Genomic DNA, 16,491 nt, shown 5'->3' on the forward strand with positions numbered 1-16,491 from the left:
TTGAATTATCAGTTTATATTATTAAAATTTAAATAATTGCTGTGTTTAACTGGCTCGTTCAGATCCCTAAAAAGATAACAGTTGGTTTTCATGATGTTTTCTCTGATGCTCCAGCATACGCTGTATCGTACCTCCTCGTTCGCTCACAGCTTCCAAATAAATAAGCCTCTTTGCTTTGTCAATAACCTGATGTTTAAAAAAAATTTTTTTTTCATCTCATGAGATGGGGAGGAAAGATTGGGCTGAATTGTGGCCCCCATCCTGACCTCCCCTGGCCTGGTGAAGGCCTGGCATTGGGTGAACAGGTCACACATACAGAGAAGTTTTTGTGAGAGGCTTCAGAGAGACTCCCTTGCTACTCTGGCAGCTCACAACCTTGGGAGAATCGTTTTCCTTATGTATGTGTGAGGAGACTGAGTGAAGAATGGAGGAAGCTACATTACTGCTGGTTTGTAGTGAGTAGGAAAGAGGAGAGATGCCCTGCTCATCGCCAGTCCTTCCTTGCCTCTTGTCTGCCTTCCTTTCCTGTTGTTACCCATCACATTCCTTGATGTCATTCCTGCCATTGTGAGCCCACAGCATCCCCCACCCCCCAGCCTGGGGGACAGCCCTACATCAGGAGGGGTGGCACTGTAGAGGTGGGGGGAGAAGAGGTCACAACATCACCTTCGAGTTGGGCTGGGTCTGCGTGGAGCCCCAGAGATGTTCCCCAGCCCATTCTTCCCAAGAACCAATGAGTAAAATTCGGGGCCTCCCACCTGAGGTCAGGGAACCAGGCCCTGGAGTGGAACTTGGGGTAGAAGATGGCCTCCTTTGTCAACTGATTCATTCTCCAGAATTCAACTTGTTCTCTGACTCAGTGGTGTTTGAAAGCATCTTTATCCAGGTACCCTTGTGTGCTCAGGGCCCCTCTCCTCACCCCCTCTGCCCCCACACCCCAAAGCCTATTCCCAGGGTTTGGCCCCCAAATGCCACAGCCTTTGAAAGCTGTGAGGAGGAGGAAGAAGCAGGGAAGCAGGTAGAGCCAGAGAAAACAGGAGTGTCTGGATCCTAAGTTCACCTTGGTTTGTGCCTACAGCATCACAGGGCTCCCTGCAAGTCAGATACTTTTGGGAAATAGAGTTATACCTGCAGAAGGAGACAGCAGGACCCGTTTTCCAGGGGTGAGGGGGGGTCCACAGGCACCTTCTGGGGCCACCAGTGCATACCGGCTGGTTAAAGAGGGTGAAGGCGGCTGTCAGAATCTCTGCTCTGAAACCCAACCTCCTTCTTTCTAGGATGTCTTACAAACACCCTTGCATGAGAGCAAGGTCCTGGATAAATTAGCCTTGCCCAGATTCTACTGATCCCCAGGAGAGTAGTAATATGACCCACTCAAGTGAGTGAGTGTGGCCTGAGAAGCATGGAGCCACCAAGAGCACAGGATGTTTATTTCAATCTGTGTGACATTTTACCAAGATGCTCCCCCACCTCCCTCCAGTGGTCTGGCTGGTGACCCCCTTGTGCTCCATGGCAGGTATGGCATCGCCAGTTTGTCAACAAGCTGTGTGAGGGGCAGGAGATGCAAAGAGGGATGAGATAGTGCCCCTGGGCCAAGAAGCTTGTGACTTTGAAGGTTCAAAGGACATAATGTGAAATGGTAGTTGTTAAGAAAGCTCTATGTCAGAGGGTTTGGACCTGCTGAGCCCTATAGCGTGAGCAGAGCAAACCCTCGACATGGGCGGTTGTGGAAGCTTTCCCAGAATACATGGTCTTAAGCACCTCTTTGAGGTGTTCCTAAGACTTTGGTAAGTGGAAGAGTTGGAAGGGAAAACCTTTCAGGCAGAGGGAAAGGTTTTCAAGCTCCTGGGTGAAGCCAGGAGGCTGGAATGCACAGGGAGGGTCTGCAGTCAGGAATCTATTTGGTGGAGTTGAAAAGTGATGAGGAACCCTGGGAGAGAGGGTGGAAATAATCAGAGGTGGGTGTTGAACTTAATTTGGAGACCATTTCACAGAGTAGTGAGCCTCTCTCTGATGAGGTCCCCCAGGTCTTAGCGAGCTGGTTCATAGCTCAAGGTCTTCCCCATCCCTGAGCTGCCCCAGGAGACCCATACTGTGCCAGGGAGGGGAAAAGCCTGCCTGCTGAAGCTAGCTTGTCAGAGCTAAAAGCTGCCTTGAAATGATCCAGCCCACAGAGTTATGCTGCTCCCTCCTTCCCCTCTCCTCAGCATCACCAGCGCTACCGTCACTGCCAAGAAACATCACCCGCAAACATTTATGTATTACTCTATGTGTGTGGCCCTCTGTGTTTTGTAGCACATATGAATTTCATTCCACAACATGGGCTTCAAGAAATGCTACTCTTTTTTCTTCACAAAATCAAAATTCACTTTTCTCAGAGTACCATCTACTAGGCTTGTGGAAACTGACATTTCAGGCATTGCTGGGGCTCTCCCCTGTTGCCCAGATCCATCACAGGCTGTGAATGGCCCTGATGGTCTTACAGAGTCTGGGACATTGGGAGAAGGCCCTCTGGTCTCGGGAACATAGGGGTCACCCCTTAGATCCTGATCCCTGTGGTTCCTTGGATGCTACAGTCCTGGTGCTTATCTGCCTGTCCTGGACAGTGAGGTGTGGGGGTGTCTCAGCTGAGACTGCGCCCAAGTGCCAGGCTGCCATCTTCCTGTCCTGCCACAGCCCTGAGCACTGCAAGAGAACAGGTCCTTATTACTCTCAGGACCCAGCAGCAAGCCAGACTGTCCATCATCTTGAGGGAAGCTCCCCAAACCTCTCTCAAGTTGGGCTGCCTGGGTCTTCCCCATTCAACAGCTTTTTCCTCATTCTCCTCCCCTTCTGGAACTTTCTTTGCATAATCCCCGTTCCAGATCATTAGAAACCTGTGCCGCCTTCTTCTGCCCAAGGACGGAGGAATAAAATGGTGATCAGCTTTGTCTTACCAGCACATCCTTTTAAAGTTAGTCATGCAAAGGACACGAAGGAGGGTGACCGAGTTCCTGTTGCCAATGACCTAAATTCTCTTTGGGGACTACCCACGGGAAGGATGGATGGCAGGTCATGGCCCAGCCCGGTGTGCAAGAACACAGGTGCTCCATGCCTGTTGCCAAGTTGAAGTGCCATTTTCTAGCACCTGTAATCTTCCACCCTTGTCTTCTGTTTCTCTCTGACTCCATGTGCCTGGGGCTGACTTCTAGGTCACTAAGCCTGGGAACTGGATGGATGACTGTGAAGGGCCAACCACTGTGATCCTTGGGGTGACCTCGTCAGTACCCTCCTTGCCACTCCCCAACGTTCTCCTGATGGCCAACGTCACCTGGCCCCAGGGTCAGTTTTCCACCTGGAGCACACCTGGGAGTGCCCCAGTCATCACCCTCAGCAGGTAAAGGAAGATTGAGGGAGGTGATGGAAGGGGCTGAGTGAACAACTGAATTGTTTTGCGACTGGTCTCTAGACAAGAAAGGACAGTGTACTTTAGCTTATAAACTGGGTAGACTTCCTTCATTCATTTAACACATATTTATTTAGTGTCTCTATGTACCAAGTGCTGTACTTGGTGCTGGAGTAGAGCACTAGTCATTATCTCTTCCTAGTTTTTGAGAATCTTGGCTTCCTTTTGCTTATTTTTTGTTTTGTCAATATAGACTTGGAGGTTTTCAAAAAGAAAGGTGAGCAATATGAAAGTCAAATAGGATTATGAGGTATTGAAATTGAAAAAAAATACTGGATGTAAAATACCAGACCTCCGTCCTTCTCCTTACTCTTTCAGCACAATTACTCAGGATCTAGGGAGAAGGAGACCTAGAGATGGAATCAGAAAATCTTAGCTCCAATTCCTACTTAAGAAGATCTAAGCTTGGGCAAATCACTTAGCTTCTCTGAGTCACAGTTTCAAATTCTGTAACAAGGAATTAATACTACTTATCTTTCCTTCATCAAGGGGTTGTTGTGAGGGTTAAATGAGATTTTAATACATCAACCATCAGCCATTGTTATTGGTTTGAGCAGATTCTTTAATAACCAAGGCTCTAGAAATCAGAGAAGAATAGGTTTTAGTGATCATTTCCACCCTCAGACCACAAGCCTTCGCTCTCTGGCATCCCCCAAGCAGGAGTCTAATGGGGTTGACCCAGAAAGGTTCATTAAAACCACTGGGGCCTCTGTCATGGGAATTTCCTGATTGTGCCCAGGATTCTGCCCCTGAAGTACGTGGAACTGCGAATCTATGACCGGCTCCAACGCATCCTAAGGGTTAGGACGGTGACTGAAAAGATCTACTACCTGAGGCTCCACGAAAAGCACCCAGAGACCGTGTTTCAGTTCTGGATCCGTTTGGTGAAAATTCTGCAGAGAGGTCTGTCCATCACCACCAAAGATCCAAGAATCCGAATCTCTCACTGCCTGGTTCCCAAGTTGCCCTGCTGCTCAACAGAAACAGTAAGTTTCACCAAGATCCTGCCAAGATCCATAGGGTCAGCTGGGAATTGGAGACATACCGTCTCTGGAGAATGGATGGATGTTCGAGTCTAGCATGGTGTGGGGATCAGCAGCCCTCTTTTTCAAGGGTCAGTGATATGCACACACCACACTGAGGTCTATAGACATTAAAAAGTAATTTTGTTTTCCTAAAAAGTGATAAAGTACTGAGCTCACTTAAAAATTGTTTTCTGGGTTTTTTTTTTTCTGTGTTATAAAGGAATAATGTTCACTGAAGAAAAATCAGAAAATTACATAAAAATCACCCCCACTCCTCTCTAGCCCTAGGCAATCATTTGGAACATTTTGGCATATATTCTTCTAGTCTTTCATCTTAATTTTTAATTTATATCTTTGAGGACATTACATATATAAATATATTTCTCAATGTTGCTTTTTTTTCAGTTTATATTATATCATATATCATAAGCATTTTCCATTTCTTTCAAAAGCCCTTTTTACACATCATTTTGATAGTTTCATGCTATTCAGTTGTATGAATGAGTTAAAATTTACTTCGCCATTCCTCTAATATCAGACATTCAGAGTAATTCCTAACTTTTCATTATTGTAACTGGTGCTAAAGCAAGCATTTATGTATTGTCCACATTTCTGATGGTTTTCCCAGAATAGATTTAGAAGCAGAATTCAAAGGGTGTGAACATTTTTAAGGCTCTCAATATATATTGTCAGATTATTTCCAGGAAGTTCATACCAAATTATACTCTCTCTAATAATATGAGTGACTGTGTCACTGTATCCTTATCACAATTGAGAAGCGTAAATTTTCCTTGTCTAATCTGACAGGTTAAAAAAATGTGGCCGCTCTTTGATTTTCAATGAATTTGAATGCCAACTTTTTTTTGCACTATCGTTTGTGTTCTTTGGCCATTTTTCTGTTGGCAACTTTGCATTTTTCTAAGTTGATTTATAAAACAGAGCTTTTTATATGTCAGGAACTTTAAGCCTTTAATCACGAGTTTTTGCAAATATTTGTTCTAAGGATTTGGTTTTCCCTTTTAGTTTATTTAATGACTTTTTTTCTTCTTTTGACATACAGAAGGTTTACCCAGTACCTGCTTAGGGTAGAAGCATAAGAAGGAAAAGCATGATAGATTAGATAGCCTTAAACCTCCAGATTTCAAGATCTAAACACTTGCTTCATCTCATTTAAGTGGTATGCTTTAGGTACTTGGTCACTGACTTCGAGGTCAGCCCTTACAGCTCTGCTGTTCTCGTTCATAAGGATCAGACCTTGTGCTCTAGGCAGAGTAGCCAAAGCAGTCCATCAGGGAGAGGGGGAGATCCTGCTAGAGGCCCTGTTTTTGGTCTGATGATTCCAGGGCTTAATGTTTAAGGAACAGTTCCTGGGACTAGGCTGGAAGACACAAGTGAATTTCTTCAAGGTTCTGGCCTGAGGAGGCCAAGAGCTATTGGAGATTAGACCCAGTCATCTGACTGTCAATTTCTCCATCCAGTCTGAAAGCAGCCTGCCATCATCCTCCCAGCCCAGTGAAAGCTCCATGCTGTTGGTTGCCAAGCAGAACAGTGACCATTTCTTGAACCTCTCAGGAACTTCCCAGCTCACAGTACACAGGTGGGTCCTCCACGCAGGCTGCCTTGGCATCCCTTTCCCACAGCCTAGAGTCATGGTGGGGTGGAGTATCAGTGACACCCTCTGCCTACCCATCTCAGTTCCTTCTTTTCACTTTAGACTTTTACATGTGATGTTTCCCCTTCATTTTATTATAAGCCTGTTCTTGGAAACAGGATCTGTGGCTGTTTGATCTAAATATTCCCTAGGCAAACCCCAGTGTTTTCATATGGAAGATGTTCAGTAAAAGAAGTGAGGATGAATAGGTTAATTCAAAGAAGGGTGATAAAAGCAGACTCATGGAGTTAGATGTTGACAAACCCAGCTCGCAAGGGTCCCTTGGGTAAGACAATCCTGAGGCCTCTTTGCCTCACTTATCTATTCTATAAAATGGACAGAATAGACATTAACTCATAGAGGAGACTACTGCTGGCTCCAAAGCTTTACTATCTACTAAGTCACTGTGTTAGATTCTTTCTGTAACAAGTGATAGAAAAACCAACACAAGATCATGCAGTCAATACACTGAACAAGTACAACTCGGAGGGTATCATCAAAATGCAAAAATTTTTTCTTCCTTTTATAATTTTTTTCAGTGGAAGAAGTCTTCCTCTTGCTCCTGAGTAAAAGCTGGTCTCTGGGCAGGCCCCCTAAGCATATATGGGCTCCCTCTTAGAATATAAAAGGGCTCTTTGGTCCTTTTAAACTGCAAAAGCAGCCTCAATTCTGAAATTAAAACGTCCAGTGCCTGAAAGTTATCAAAATTCTGAAGTGGCCACATCACCCCCCTTCAGTCAGCATGGCCTTATATTACAATGGCCCTTCTTTGTAGGGACTGGGTTGTCAGTCCTCTCCTTCAGTTTCCTGATTTGATTTTATTTTTGAAGGTTTTTTTAAAATATAATTTTTATTTATTTATTTATTTTTGATTGTGCTGAATCTTTGTTGTTGCACAATGGCTTTCTCTAGTTGCAGTGAGTGGGGGCTACTCTCTAGTTGTGGTGCTCAAGCTTCTCATTGTGGTGGCTTCTCTTGTTGCGAATCATGGCCTCTAGGTGCATGGGCTTCAGTAGTTGCAGCTCATGGGTTTAGTTGCTCCATGGCATGTGGAATCTTCCCGGACCAGGAATCAAACCCGTATACTTTTATCTACTGTACCACCAGGGAAGTCCCCACGATTTTTTTTTTTTGGCGCTTTTTGGCCTTGAGGCATCTTAGTTCCCTGACCAGGGATCAAACCTGCATCCCCTACATTAGAAGGTGGAGTCTTAATCACTGGACCACAGGGGAAGCCCCTTCTTTCTTGATTTTGAAACTGACTTTTTCTCTTAGGAGCTTTCTTGGGTTATTTGAAGTCCCCTACTTACCACCCCTCGGGCTGGCTCGGTGGCTCAGAGGTAAAGAATCCACCTGTGATGCAGGAGACAAAGTTTCCATCCCTGGGTTGCGAAGATCCCCTGGAGGAGGGCATGGCAACCCACTCCAGTATTCTTGCCTGGAGAATCCCCATAGACAGAGGAGCCTGGCAGTCTACAGTCCACAGGATCACAAAAAGTCAGACAGGACTGAAGAAACTTAGCACGCACCATGCACTTAACACCCCTCACCCCAAGGCAAGCCCACCCCACCCACCCACCCCCGCCCTGGCCCTGGATCTGCTGGCATCCATGCCTGCCAGGCACTAGCTGTCAGTGTCCCCTCCCCTTAAGGGAGTCAGGCAGGGTTTACGGTGGCTCCAGGCTGGCTCTCTCCCTGGTACAGTTCACATCTGGTCTTCAGGAAATGACCAGCTATTGGAGGGAGGACAGTACCTCCTGGACACAGATGCACACAGATCCTCATCACTCCATCATCAAAGAAACCCGCTCTCCCATTTCTCCCACCCTCCATGTTCCCCGGGCAGATCTTGTATCCTCAACTACTGAGTTTCCCAGACGCTGGGAACCACTGCTCAAGGTCTCTGGGTGGTCCCAGAAAGCCTCTCTCCTTCAGCTGGGGCGGGATGAGGCAGCAGCTCTATACAAAGGACTCGCCACACATCCTCTTTCTCAGGGCTTCCATAGCCTCCCTCTGGGGCGGGGTCCCAGTGGTGGTCATGCCAGGTCAGTTCTCCCAATTTGTTGTTGTTCAGTTGCTCAGTTGTGTCCCACTCTTTGCGATCCTGTGGACTGCAGCACGCCAGGCCTCCCTGCCCTTCACCACCTCCCAGGTCATGGTTCACCTTTATATGTACTTGGCAGTCTTTTTTTTTTTTTTTCTGACTTCAAGATAGTTTTCTTGAATTATAATATTAAAATTTCCTCTTAAAGTACGCTCACTATATGTGGGTTGAATCATCTTTGCTATCTAATTGCCTGCCACTTTCTTATTTCTGAAACTCAAGGAGAGGACTTTTGCTTTTCTCTTTCTCTTAAGGCATTAGCTGCTTTGTTCATTTTCATGTTCCTTCATTTTGGAAGTAATTTTTGTTTCTTTAGAAATGTCTAATTCTTTTCTCAATTTTGCCACCACATTTATAAATCTTTAAATTCTGGCTGACTTGGTTCTTTCATATGCTCTGTCATTGTCTCTTAACTGAGCTCATTTTGAAATGCTAGGTTGCAGTTTTCGTGTGTCTTGTAGGCACGTCTTTTTAGCGTGCATTCGTTGTCTGTAAGGAGTTAAGATGCTTCATAACCTCTTTCTTCCTGAGATAATTTTGTATGATCTTGGATTATGATCCTTTTCTGATGCTTGTTTTTATGCAAAATGGTTCTCCTAAACCTTTGGGCGGGAGGGGCTGGTCAAGGTAGCTGTCTGGTTTGGGCTCAGAGCTCCCTCTTGTGTTGTTTTTGTGAAGTGGTTATGGACTTCACGGGCTTCCATTGTAACTCAGTTGGTAAAGAATCTGCCTGCAGTGCAGGAAACCCGTGTTCGATCCCTGGGTTGGGAAGATCCTCTGGAGAAGGAAGTGGCAACCCACTCCAGTATCCTTGCTTGGAAAATCTCATGGAGAGAGGAGCATGGTGGGCTGCAGTCCATGGGATCGCAAAGAGTCAGGCACGACTGAGAGACTAACACTATGGACTTAAGCATTTTAGGATTCCAGTGCTGTGTTCCTCTCTCCTATCTTTAGCTGATTTTTCTCTTTCCTTTGCTTTTATTGTTCCTGTCCTACTCAATTTGGATTCCATTTGCAGAGGCCATGTCCTGCAAGGAAGAGTGTTCTGGTGGTTTTGAGAGTTCTTTTTTTTTTTTTTTTTTCATGGTAAAGACTGCTTTATTGGTGGCAGCTAGTACAAGTCAATAAATATTGATCCCCAAAGAACTCGGTTATGTATCAGATTACTGGTCCACAGAGAGCTGAATGAACTGAACCAACTGATGGCTGGAGGATAAACTGAAGTCAATCCTGCTTCTTGGGAAATGAAGCCACAGCCAGTTCATACATGGCATATGCCGTTCCACCAACTGTAAGAATCATGGTAGCTCTATACAAGAGGGCATCAGCTATCCCACCCTTCAGATGCACTGGCATTCCATTATCCTCCTGAAACAGCTTTTGTTTCTCTGCAACCTTATTTTCAAACTGCCTGCGTGAAGCAGTACTTATGGTCCTCTTAGTAATCTGACGGAGAGCCAGAAGATTCCGTAGCATCTTGGCTCAGTTACTGCCCACCAACGGCGACAACCGACCACCAGCCGGTTTTGAGAGTTCTTAAGGCACATACTTCACCAGCCTCTTCAGACTGTGCCACAGACTCCGTGCACTTACTTCCCCAGCTTCCTTCTTCCCAAACTGGCTGGCTGCACTTTCTCCTGAGAAGCTGCGGGCAATGTAGAAGCCCTCCTGTTTACAGGCACATCAGATGCCCTGTTGCTTCTCTCTGCTTTCTCTCACATAGATACCAACCCTCTGGGCCTTGGGGCTATCTGTAGCTGTAATATTTTATCTGAGCTTTTCTCAAACAGGCCCATATCTGTGGGAATCATGTTGGCCTAAATTGGAGGGGCAGGGTTTGACCCCACAGAACCACTGTAAGTTTGCCTCACAGAGATTAATGGCTCAGAAGAAAATTTTTACATTCGTTTCTCAGCTTGGAAGTTATTGGACCCCGTATCATTTCAGATCTCAAACCAGTACTGGGACAGTCCCAAGGATAAGGATTTTCAACAGAGACTTTTGTTTTGACCCAGAATCCACATTGGTATAGTTGACCCAGAATCCAAGTTGGCTTTGACACTGGATGGATTTCTTTCTGGTATTCCCCTGCCCCTTTAAATTAATTAATTTTTGGCTGCACAGGGTCTTCACTGCTACACACGCAAGCTTTCTCTAGTTGCAGAGAGCAGGGGCTACTCTCTAATTGTAGTACACGGGCCTCTCATTGCAGTGGCTTATTTTGCCATGGAGCATGAGCTTAGTAGCATGTGGAATCTTCCCAGACTAGGGATTGAACCTGTGTTCCCTGCATCAGCAGGTGTATTCTTAACCATTGGATCACCAGGGAAGTGATATCCCCTTTTGTCAAGAAGGTGGCTTTGAAAGTCCTGGACTTATGCAAATACCTTGGCCGGTGTCGAATTCATGATCTCCGAAGAAAAAGATTTAGCTTTGGAACCAGGGACAAGGCTTCAGGCACTCAGAGCTTCATGTGGCAGTTTTATTACAGTGAAAAAGGGACAGAGAAAGCTTCTGACACAGACATCAGAAGGGGGATGGAGAGTGCCCCACTCACTAGTCTTATCAAGGCTTTATATAGTTTTTCAGTTGGTTAGTAACCAACAGGGAAGAGTCCCTGGAGAAGAGCATGGCAACCCACTACAGTATTCTTTCCTGGAGAATCCCCATGGACAGAGGAACCTGGGGGGCTAAAGTCCATGAGTTCACAAACAGTCAGACATGACTAAGTGACTAACGATTTCACTTTTCACTTTGGGCTTCCCTGGTGGCTCAGATAGTAAAGTGTCTGCCTGCAATGCGGGATACCCCGGTTTGATCCCTGGGTCAGGAAGATCCCCTGGAGAAGGAAATGGCAACCCACTCCAGTATTCTTGCCTGGAAAATTCCATGGACGGAGGAGCCTGGTGGGCTACAGTCAATGGGATTGCAAAGAGATTGAGCGACTTCACTTTCTTTCTTTCACTAAGAGTAGAAGGTCTTATCAGACTCACTCCCACAACATACATTTTAAGATAACAGAATTAGAACTAACAATAGGAAAGTTTTACCAGACCCACTCCCACAACATAAGATAACAAGATTAGACAGAAGGTTCCTGTTAAGAAGGAGAAACATGTCCTCAAGCAAGATACATTGTTGTTACATAATCATTAGTGCAGAGCTTAAGGAAAAACATACCCTTGAGCAAGATGTGTTGTTTTGTGTAATCATTAGCTCTGGGTTTAAAGAAAGTTAGTCTTCAAGAAATAGATTGTTGCCATACAACTCACAGTTTAAGAAAAAAATGTCTTATGTGACGAAGACAAAGAAATATAGCAAAAAAAAGTTTGTTCCCTTCTCCTCCTTGAGGGCCTCAGACTCCTATGAGCTGGGTCCCAATACTTAACCTCCTGGGTCACATGGCCATAAAAACCCAAGGCCTGGACTTCCCCTGATGATCCAGTGGTTAAGAATCCACCTCCAATGAAGGGGACATGAGTTCAATCCCTGGTCCAGGAGGATTCCACGTGCCACAGAGCAACCAGATCCATGCACACTAGAGCCCATGCTCTGCAACAAGAGAAGCCACTACAATGAGAAACCCAGGCAAGCACAACTAGAGAGAAGCCCCCTCTCACCACAACTAGAGAAAGCCTACACTGCAACAAAGACTCAGCATAGCCAAAATAAACAAATAAATAAACCCAGGGCCTGGGTCACCAAGACTGGCCAGTCCCTCAGGCAGCTCAGCTTTAACTCCTGCCTCATTGATCTTTAATTTTTGGTCCCGAGGATTTTTACTTTACTTTTCATAAATATAATGATACATTTAAAATTACGTTGATTATATTTTATCTAGCAGTTCTAGGTGTTTCGTGGCAAAGACATTTTTAGATTATTAGTCCATATTACCTGTCTCTGGCTAAATAACCCTAAAATTATTTTCATTGGAAAAAAACAACTCATCGCGCTTATCTATGAATACTAAGTGTGTGTTATTTTTAACTTTCTTTTTGGTGCCTTTTCACTTCAACCCAGATGTGGGTTGAAGGAATCTGTGCTGGAAAAAACATAGATAAACAACAGTTTTAAAATTCGATTCTTACCAATGCTTTCTTTTTTTTCTGTTGCTTTCAATGACCCTGATATTCCTGGGCTACTCCAGAAACACCAACAGTGCCATTGAAAGAGACAATTTCAACTGCAACGACAACACATCCTCGCCAGCGTCATCCCCGGCCATTTCGAATATACCCATGAGAGCCACCTTGAGCCACAGTCTCTGGGAACAAGAGAATGCCGAGGAGTACTACATGCAGGCTCCTGTAGCCAGTTCCCTAGGAGAGAACTTTTGGGGACCCTAACACCTAGCCCAAACAGGGTTGTCTTCCGTGGCTTCATTCAGTGCACTTGTTACAAACTTCTATAGTACAGGTTTCCTACTGTGGCCCAAATGACCCTGGGAGAGGTAAGATGGTGTTTATAACAAGATGCTTCTGTACGTCCACCAATAAACCTCCGAATGAGTCCCTGATTGTTGTAGGTTGTGCTATGGGAGGGAGGGTGGGGCCCTAGGCTGGAGAAGGACTAATTAGGAGCAATAGCTCATTCCTTGGGGAAACAAGTGGGAATGTTCTGTTTGCTCAATTGAAACCCCAAAGCAGCCAAGCAAAGCCGAAAAAGCCAGTCTCAAGGAAAGGGTCTGGGGAGAAATCCAACTTCCTCCTATAAGGGAGAGATCGGGGGATCAGAGACAGGGCTGCTACAAGCCCAAAGTGAAAGAAATCCTGAGACTGAAGGCGACTGACTGGGAGATATTTTTGTGGTGCCCCACTTACCCCAAGCAAGAATGTATGTCTTCCTGCCCCCGTACCCTATGTTAAGTGTAAAGCTATGAATGTTACCAAAAGGTATGCGTGGGGGTTCCGGCTCCTTGCTGCTCAAAAGCCAATGAGCAGGCCAGATTGGTTGAAAGGAAAGTTTGCTTCATTTCAGATGACTGCCACTCAGGGGAAGGGTGGTAGATATCTGTCCAAAGGCAGACTTCCCACCCCTGACAAGCAGGGGTAAGAGCATTTATAGGCAGAGTCAAGGGCAGGGGGCCTACATGCAGAAATAGCATAGTCATTTCTAACAGTCATCTTCAAACTGGTCATCAGTGGTCTGAACAGCATCATCTTGGTTGTTTTAGGTACAGTTAATCTTCAGTTCCAGGGTACACTTGTTCCCAATTCTTTGTGGTCAGTTCTCAGAATTGTGGCAGCTCATGTCCTGGGTACAGTCTGGTCATCATGTAGTTAACTTTTCCACCCGGGATTTTAGTCTCTATAAGAGAGCTCACAGGATATGGCTCAGAATATTATCTATAGCCCTTGAGAAAGAACTAAAGTTCCTTGACTGTACTTAATGACTGTAGTATTATTATTTAGGCTTCCCTGGTGGTTCAGAGGTTAAAGCATCTGCCTGCAATGCAGGAGACCTGGGTTTGATCCCTGCGCCGGGAAGATCCCCTGGAAAAAGAAATGGCAACCCACTCCAGTATTCTTGCCTGGAGAATCCCATGGAGGGAGGAGCCTGGTAGGCTACAATCCACAGGGTTGCAAAGAGTCGGACATGACTGAGCGACTTCACTTTCACTTTCAGGACTTAGACTGTTTTCCTTTGTTTCAGCATTTCTCACTTCTCTGATTAAACTTATTCTTTGACTAAAGTTTTCCAAAGGCAAAAGACAGGCAGAGGACATGATGGGGGGGAGGGGCAAGGACCATATGGTCCTGTTCCGTTTCATGAAGGCTCATCTTAGCCATGCAGACTTTGGTTGCTAATGAAGACTGGGCTTCTGATAAGGAAGCTGGTGATCACTCATCACTGGAAGTCCTAATTGATTTGACTCTTCCAACCCAGCACCTCATGAAACTCACCTGGAAGACACACTGTTTGTGTAGATCAGGGATGGGGCAGGAGCCTTGGCCAACATCTGGGCAAATGGGGAATAATGACTTGGGAAATACCACCACAACATTCAGTGTTTATCAAGCTCCTGCTAGCTGCCAGACACTGCACTCGATTATTGAGAACAAGACAGAAGGACATGATACTTGACTTAGGGAGCATATGGGAGAGCTACTGAGCCCTGTTTTGGAGACACAGAGAGCCATTTAGGTGGACATGATGTTTGAGTCACCCAGTCTGCAAGTCAAAGCTTGGAAGACCTGCTTCCCTATAGTTCACGTTGTGCGTAATAGAGTGAGAGAGGCAGAAAGAGCATGACTGCCCTCCCCCTTTCCCCCTGCCTCCGTGCATGCTCAGCTATGCTGAGTATTAAATCCTGGCTAGAGGGACTCCTTAGGTAGCACTAGTGGTAAAGAACCTGCCTACCAATGCAGGAGACCTGAGACGTGGGTTCCATCCCTGGGAGAGGAAGATCCCCTGGAGGAGGGCATGGCAACCCACTCCAGTATTCTCGCCTGGAGAATCCTCAAAGACAGGGGTGCCTGGAGGGCTACAGTCCATAGGGTCGCAAAGAGTCAGCATGACTGAAGTGACTTAGCATGGCATGGCACGAATCCAGGCCAGTCTGGATCAGAAAAGACAGCTGAGCCAAGAGGTTGCCCAGTGTTTGTTGGTTTCTCTTTGCCTCCAATAAAAAAACAACAAATTTTCCTTTCACATGTTAACAATCAAATAGGCTGAGCATTGTTGGTGCTGAGGGACATCTGGAAGCGGAACTTAGAAGAGATTCATGTGAAGGGTGACCACACTTCCCAATTTATGCCTGCAGTTCTAGTTATCATTATTAATGTGAACCCATTTCACTCTCAAAAGCATCCCTATAGGAATGGTGAATCACTCTGCTAATAATGTGTGTTCACAGATGTTTAGGAGATCTCCATCCTCACTTCTATTGCCTTGGTTTAAGCCTCCATCAACTCTCACCTAGATTACTGTGATAACTCCAGTTGGGCTCCCGATTCTGTCATCACTGTAGCAATAACAGCTAATTTAACTAGAAACTTACTATAGGCCAAACACTATGCTAAGACTTTACAAAGATCACTTAAGCGACCCAACTCATTGGAATAGAGATATTCTAAGGATCACATTTTGACAGATGATGAACCTGAGTGACAGAGGGGCTCAAGAACTTGTTCAAGGCCATAGGGGGACCAATAGCAGAGCCAAGACCTGAACCCAGTTGAACTCTGAAGACCACACTCTTTATTTATTTATTTTTATTTTATTTTTTGGCCATGCCCTGGTTTATAGGATCTTAATCCCCCAACTAAGGATCAGACTCACACCCCCTAGCAGTGGAAGCATGGAGTCCTAACCACTGGACTGCCAGGGAATTCCCTGAAGACCATACTCTTGATGACTCTAATTTCTTCCCAATCCATTTCCCTTTCATATGTCTAAAAAGGTGTCTTTCTGAACCACAGATCTGACTATAACCTCACCCTTGATAAAACCAAACCCTTTGATATGAAATGACCAGGCCTATCTCTCCTCTCCACTGAACACTGCTCCCCTTGAATCAGCTGCTTCCACCATGCCAAATTTCTTGTGGTTTCCATAAGGCACCATGTGTTTAGATGCTGCAAGGATGTTGCACATCCTTCACTTGATTCAAATATCTTTTCTTGTGTTTTCTACCTGTTGTTCTCATATTGCTCTCAAGACACTTGTCCTTATTGATGGAGTTCTTCTAGGCTACCATTGTGCCCTGTGTGTGCCTGTATTATAGCATTTCTTACACTACTGTAGTTGCTTGCGTATCTGTTTCCTTGGAGGGACTAGAACCCCTTTAAGAAGAGGATCCATTTTATATTAAAGTCCTTTGATTCCAGTAAGAGAAGCTGACTCTAATTTAAACCTAAAGGAACTTTTTGGGAGAATATGAGTTGGCTCATGGGATTGAAGAGCCAGCTGAAGAGCCAGTCTTGGGAGACAGTCTTGGAACGTGCTGACACCAGCAGAGCTCTAGGGGTTCAGGTAAGGATATCCAGTTGAACATCTCATCAAATGCTGCAGCAGGCTGTGTGGTTTCCCTAAAGGCAATTTGAGGGCTGTTATGAAAGCACAGTTAGGGGAATGGATGTCTACTGGCGGATGATAACAAATGCCCACCCCAGTCTGACTCTTTGCTCTGAATTTGGACAGAAGCTCTGCCATCAGCCTCAAACAAGTCTGTATATCCTTACTGAGGAAGCCCAGATTTTGAGGCCTAACTGTCCTATGACCTTGAGCCATTTCTGTAGCTAGCCACATAGGCAACTAAATAGGG

The 16,491-nt window shown here is 45.4% G+C and overlaps 2 protein-coding genes across 3 annotated transcripts; one reads left to right on the forward strand and one right to left on the reverse strand.

Annotated features, from left to right (window-relative positions):
• The first annotated feature begins 632 nt into the window (after positions 1 to 632).
• GARIN1A (golgi associated RAB2 interactor 1A) lies at positions 633 to 12,741 on the forward strand. 2 transcript variants are annotated; one of them, XM_081531226.1, is made up of 6 exons: positions 633 to 886; positions 1,278 to 1,516; positions 3,192 to 3,376; positions 4,185 to 4,431; positions 5,949 to 6,067; positions 12,373 to 12,741. In XM_081531226.1, the coding sequence occupies exons 3-6, from the start codon at positions 3,213 to 3,215 to the stop codon at positions 12,569 to 12,571; spliced, it is 729 nt and encodes a 242-aa protein (XP_081387352.1). In that variant the 5' UTR covers positions 633 to 886; positions 1,278 to 1,516; positions 3,192 to 3,212; the 3' UTR covers positions 12,572 to 12,741. The 2 variants fall into 2 exon arrangements, with proteins under 2 accessions (XP_081387352.1, XP_081387351.1); XM_081531225.1 differs by lacking the exon at positions 1,278 to 1,516.
• Positions 9,349 to 9,740, reverse strand: LOC145522550 (cytochrome c oxidase subunit 7A2, mitochondrial). The gene has a single exon (XM_081531227.1). It carries the CDS (start codon positions 9,699 to 9,701, stop codon positions 9,450 to 9,452), a length of 252 nt encoding a protein of 83 aa, XP_081387353.1. The 5' UTR covers positions 9,702 to 9,740; the 3' UTR covers positions 9,349 to 9,449.
• Positions 12,742 to 16,491: the final 3,750 nt, after the last annotated feature.

Source organism: Giraffa tippelskirchi, chromosome 10 (genome assembly GCF_054371585.1).
Source record: "Giraffa tippelskirchi isolate mGirTip1 chromosome 10, T2T-mGirTip1v1.2.pri, whole genome shotgun sequence".
NCBI lineage: Eukaryota > Metazoa > Chordata > Mammalia > Artiodactyla > Giraffidae > Giraffa > Giraffa tippelskirchi.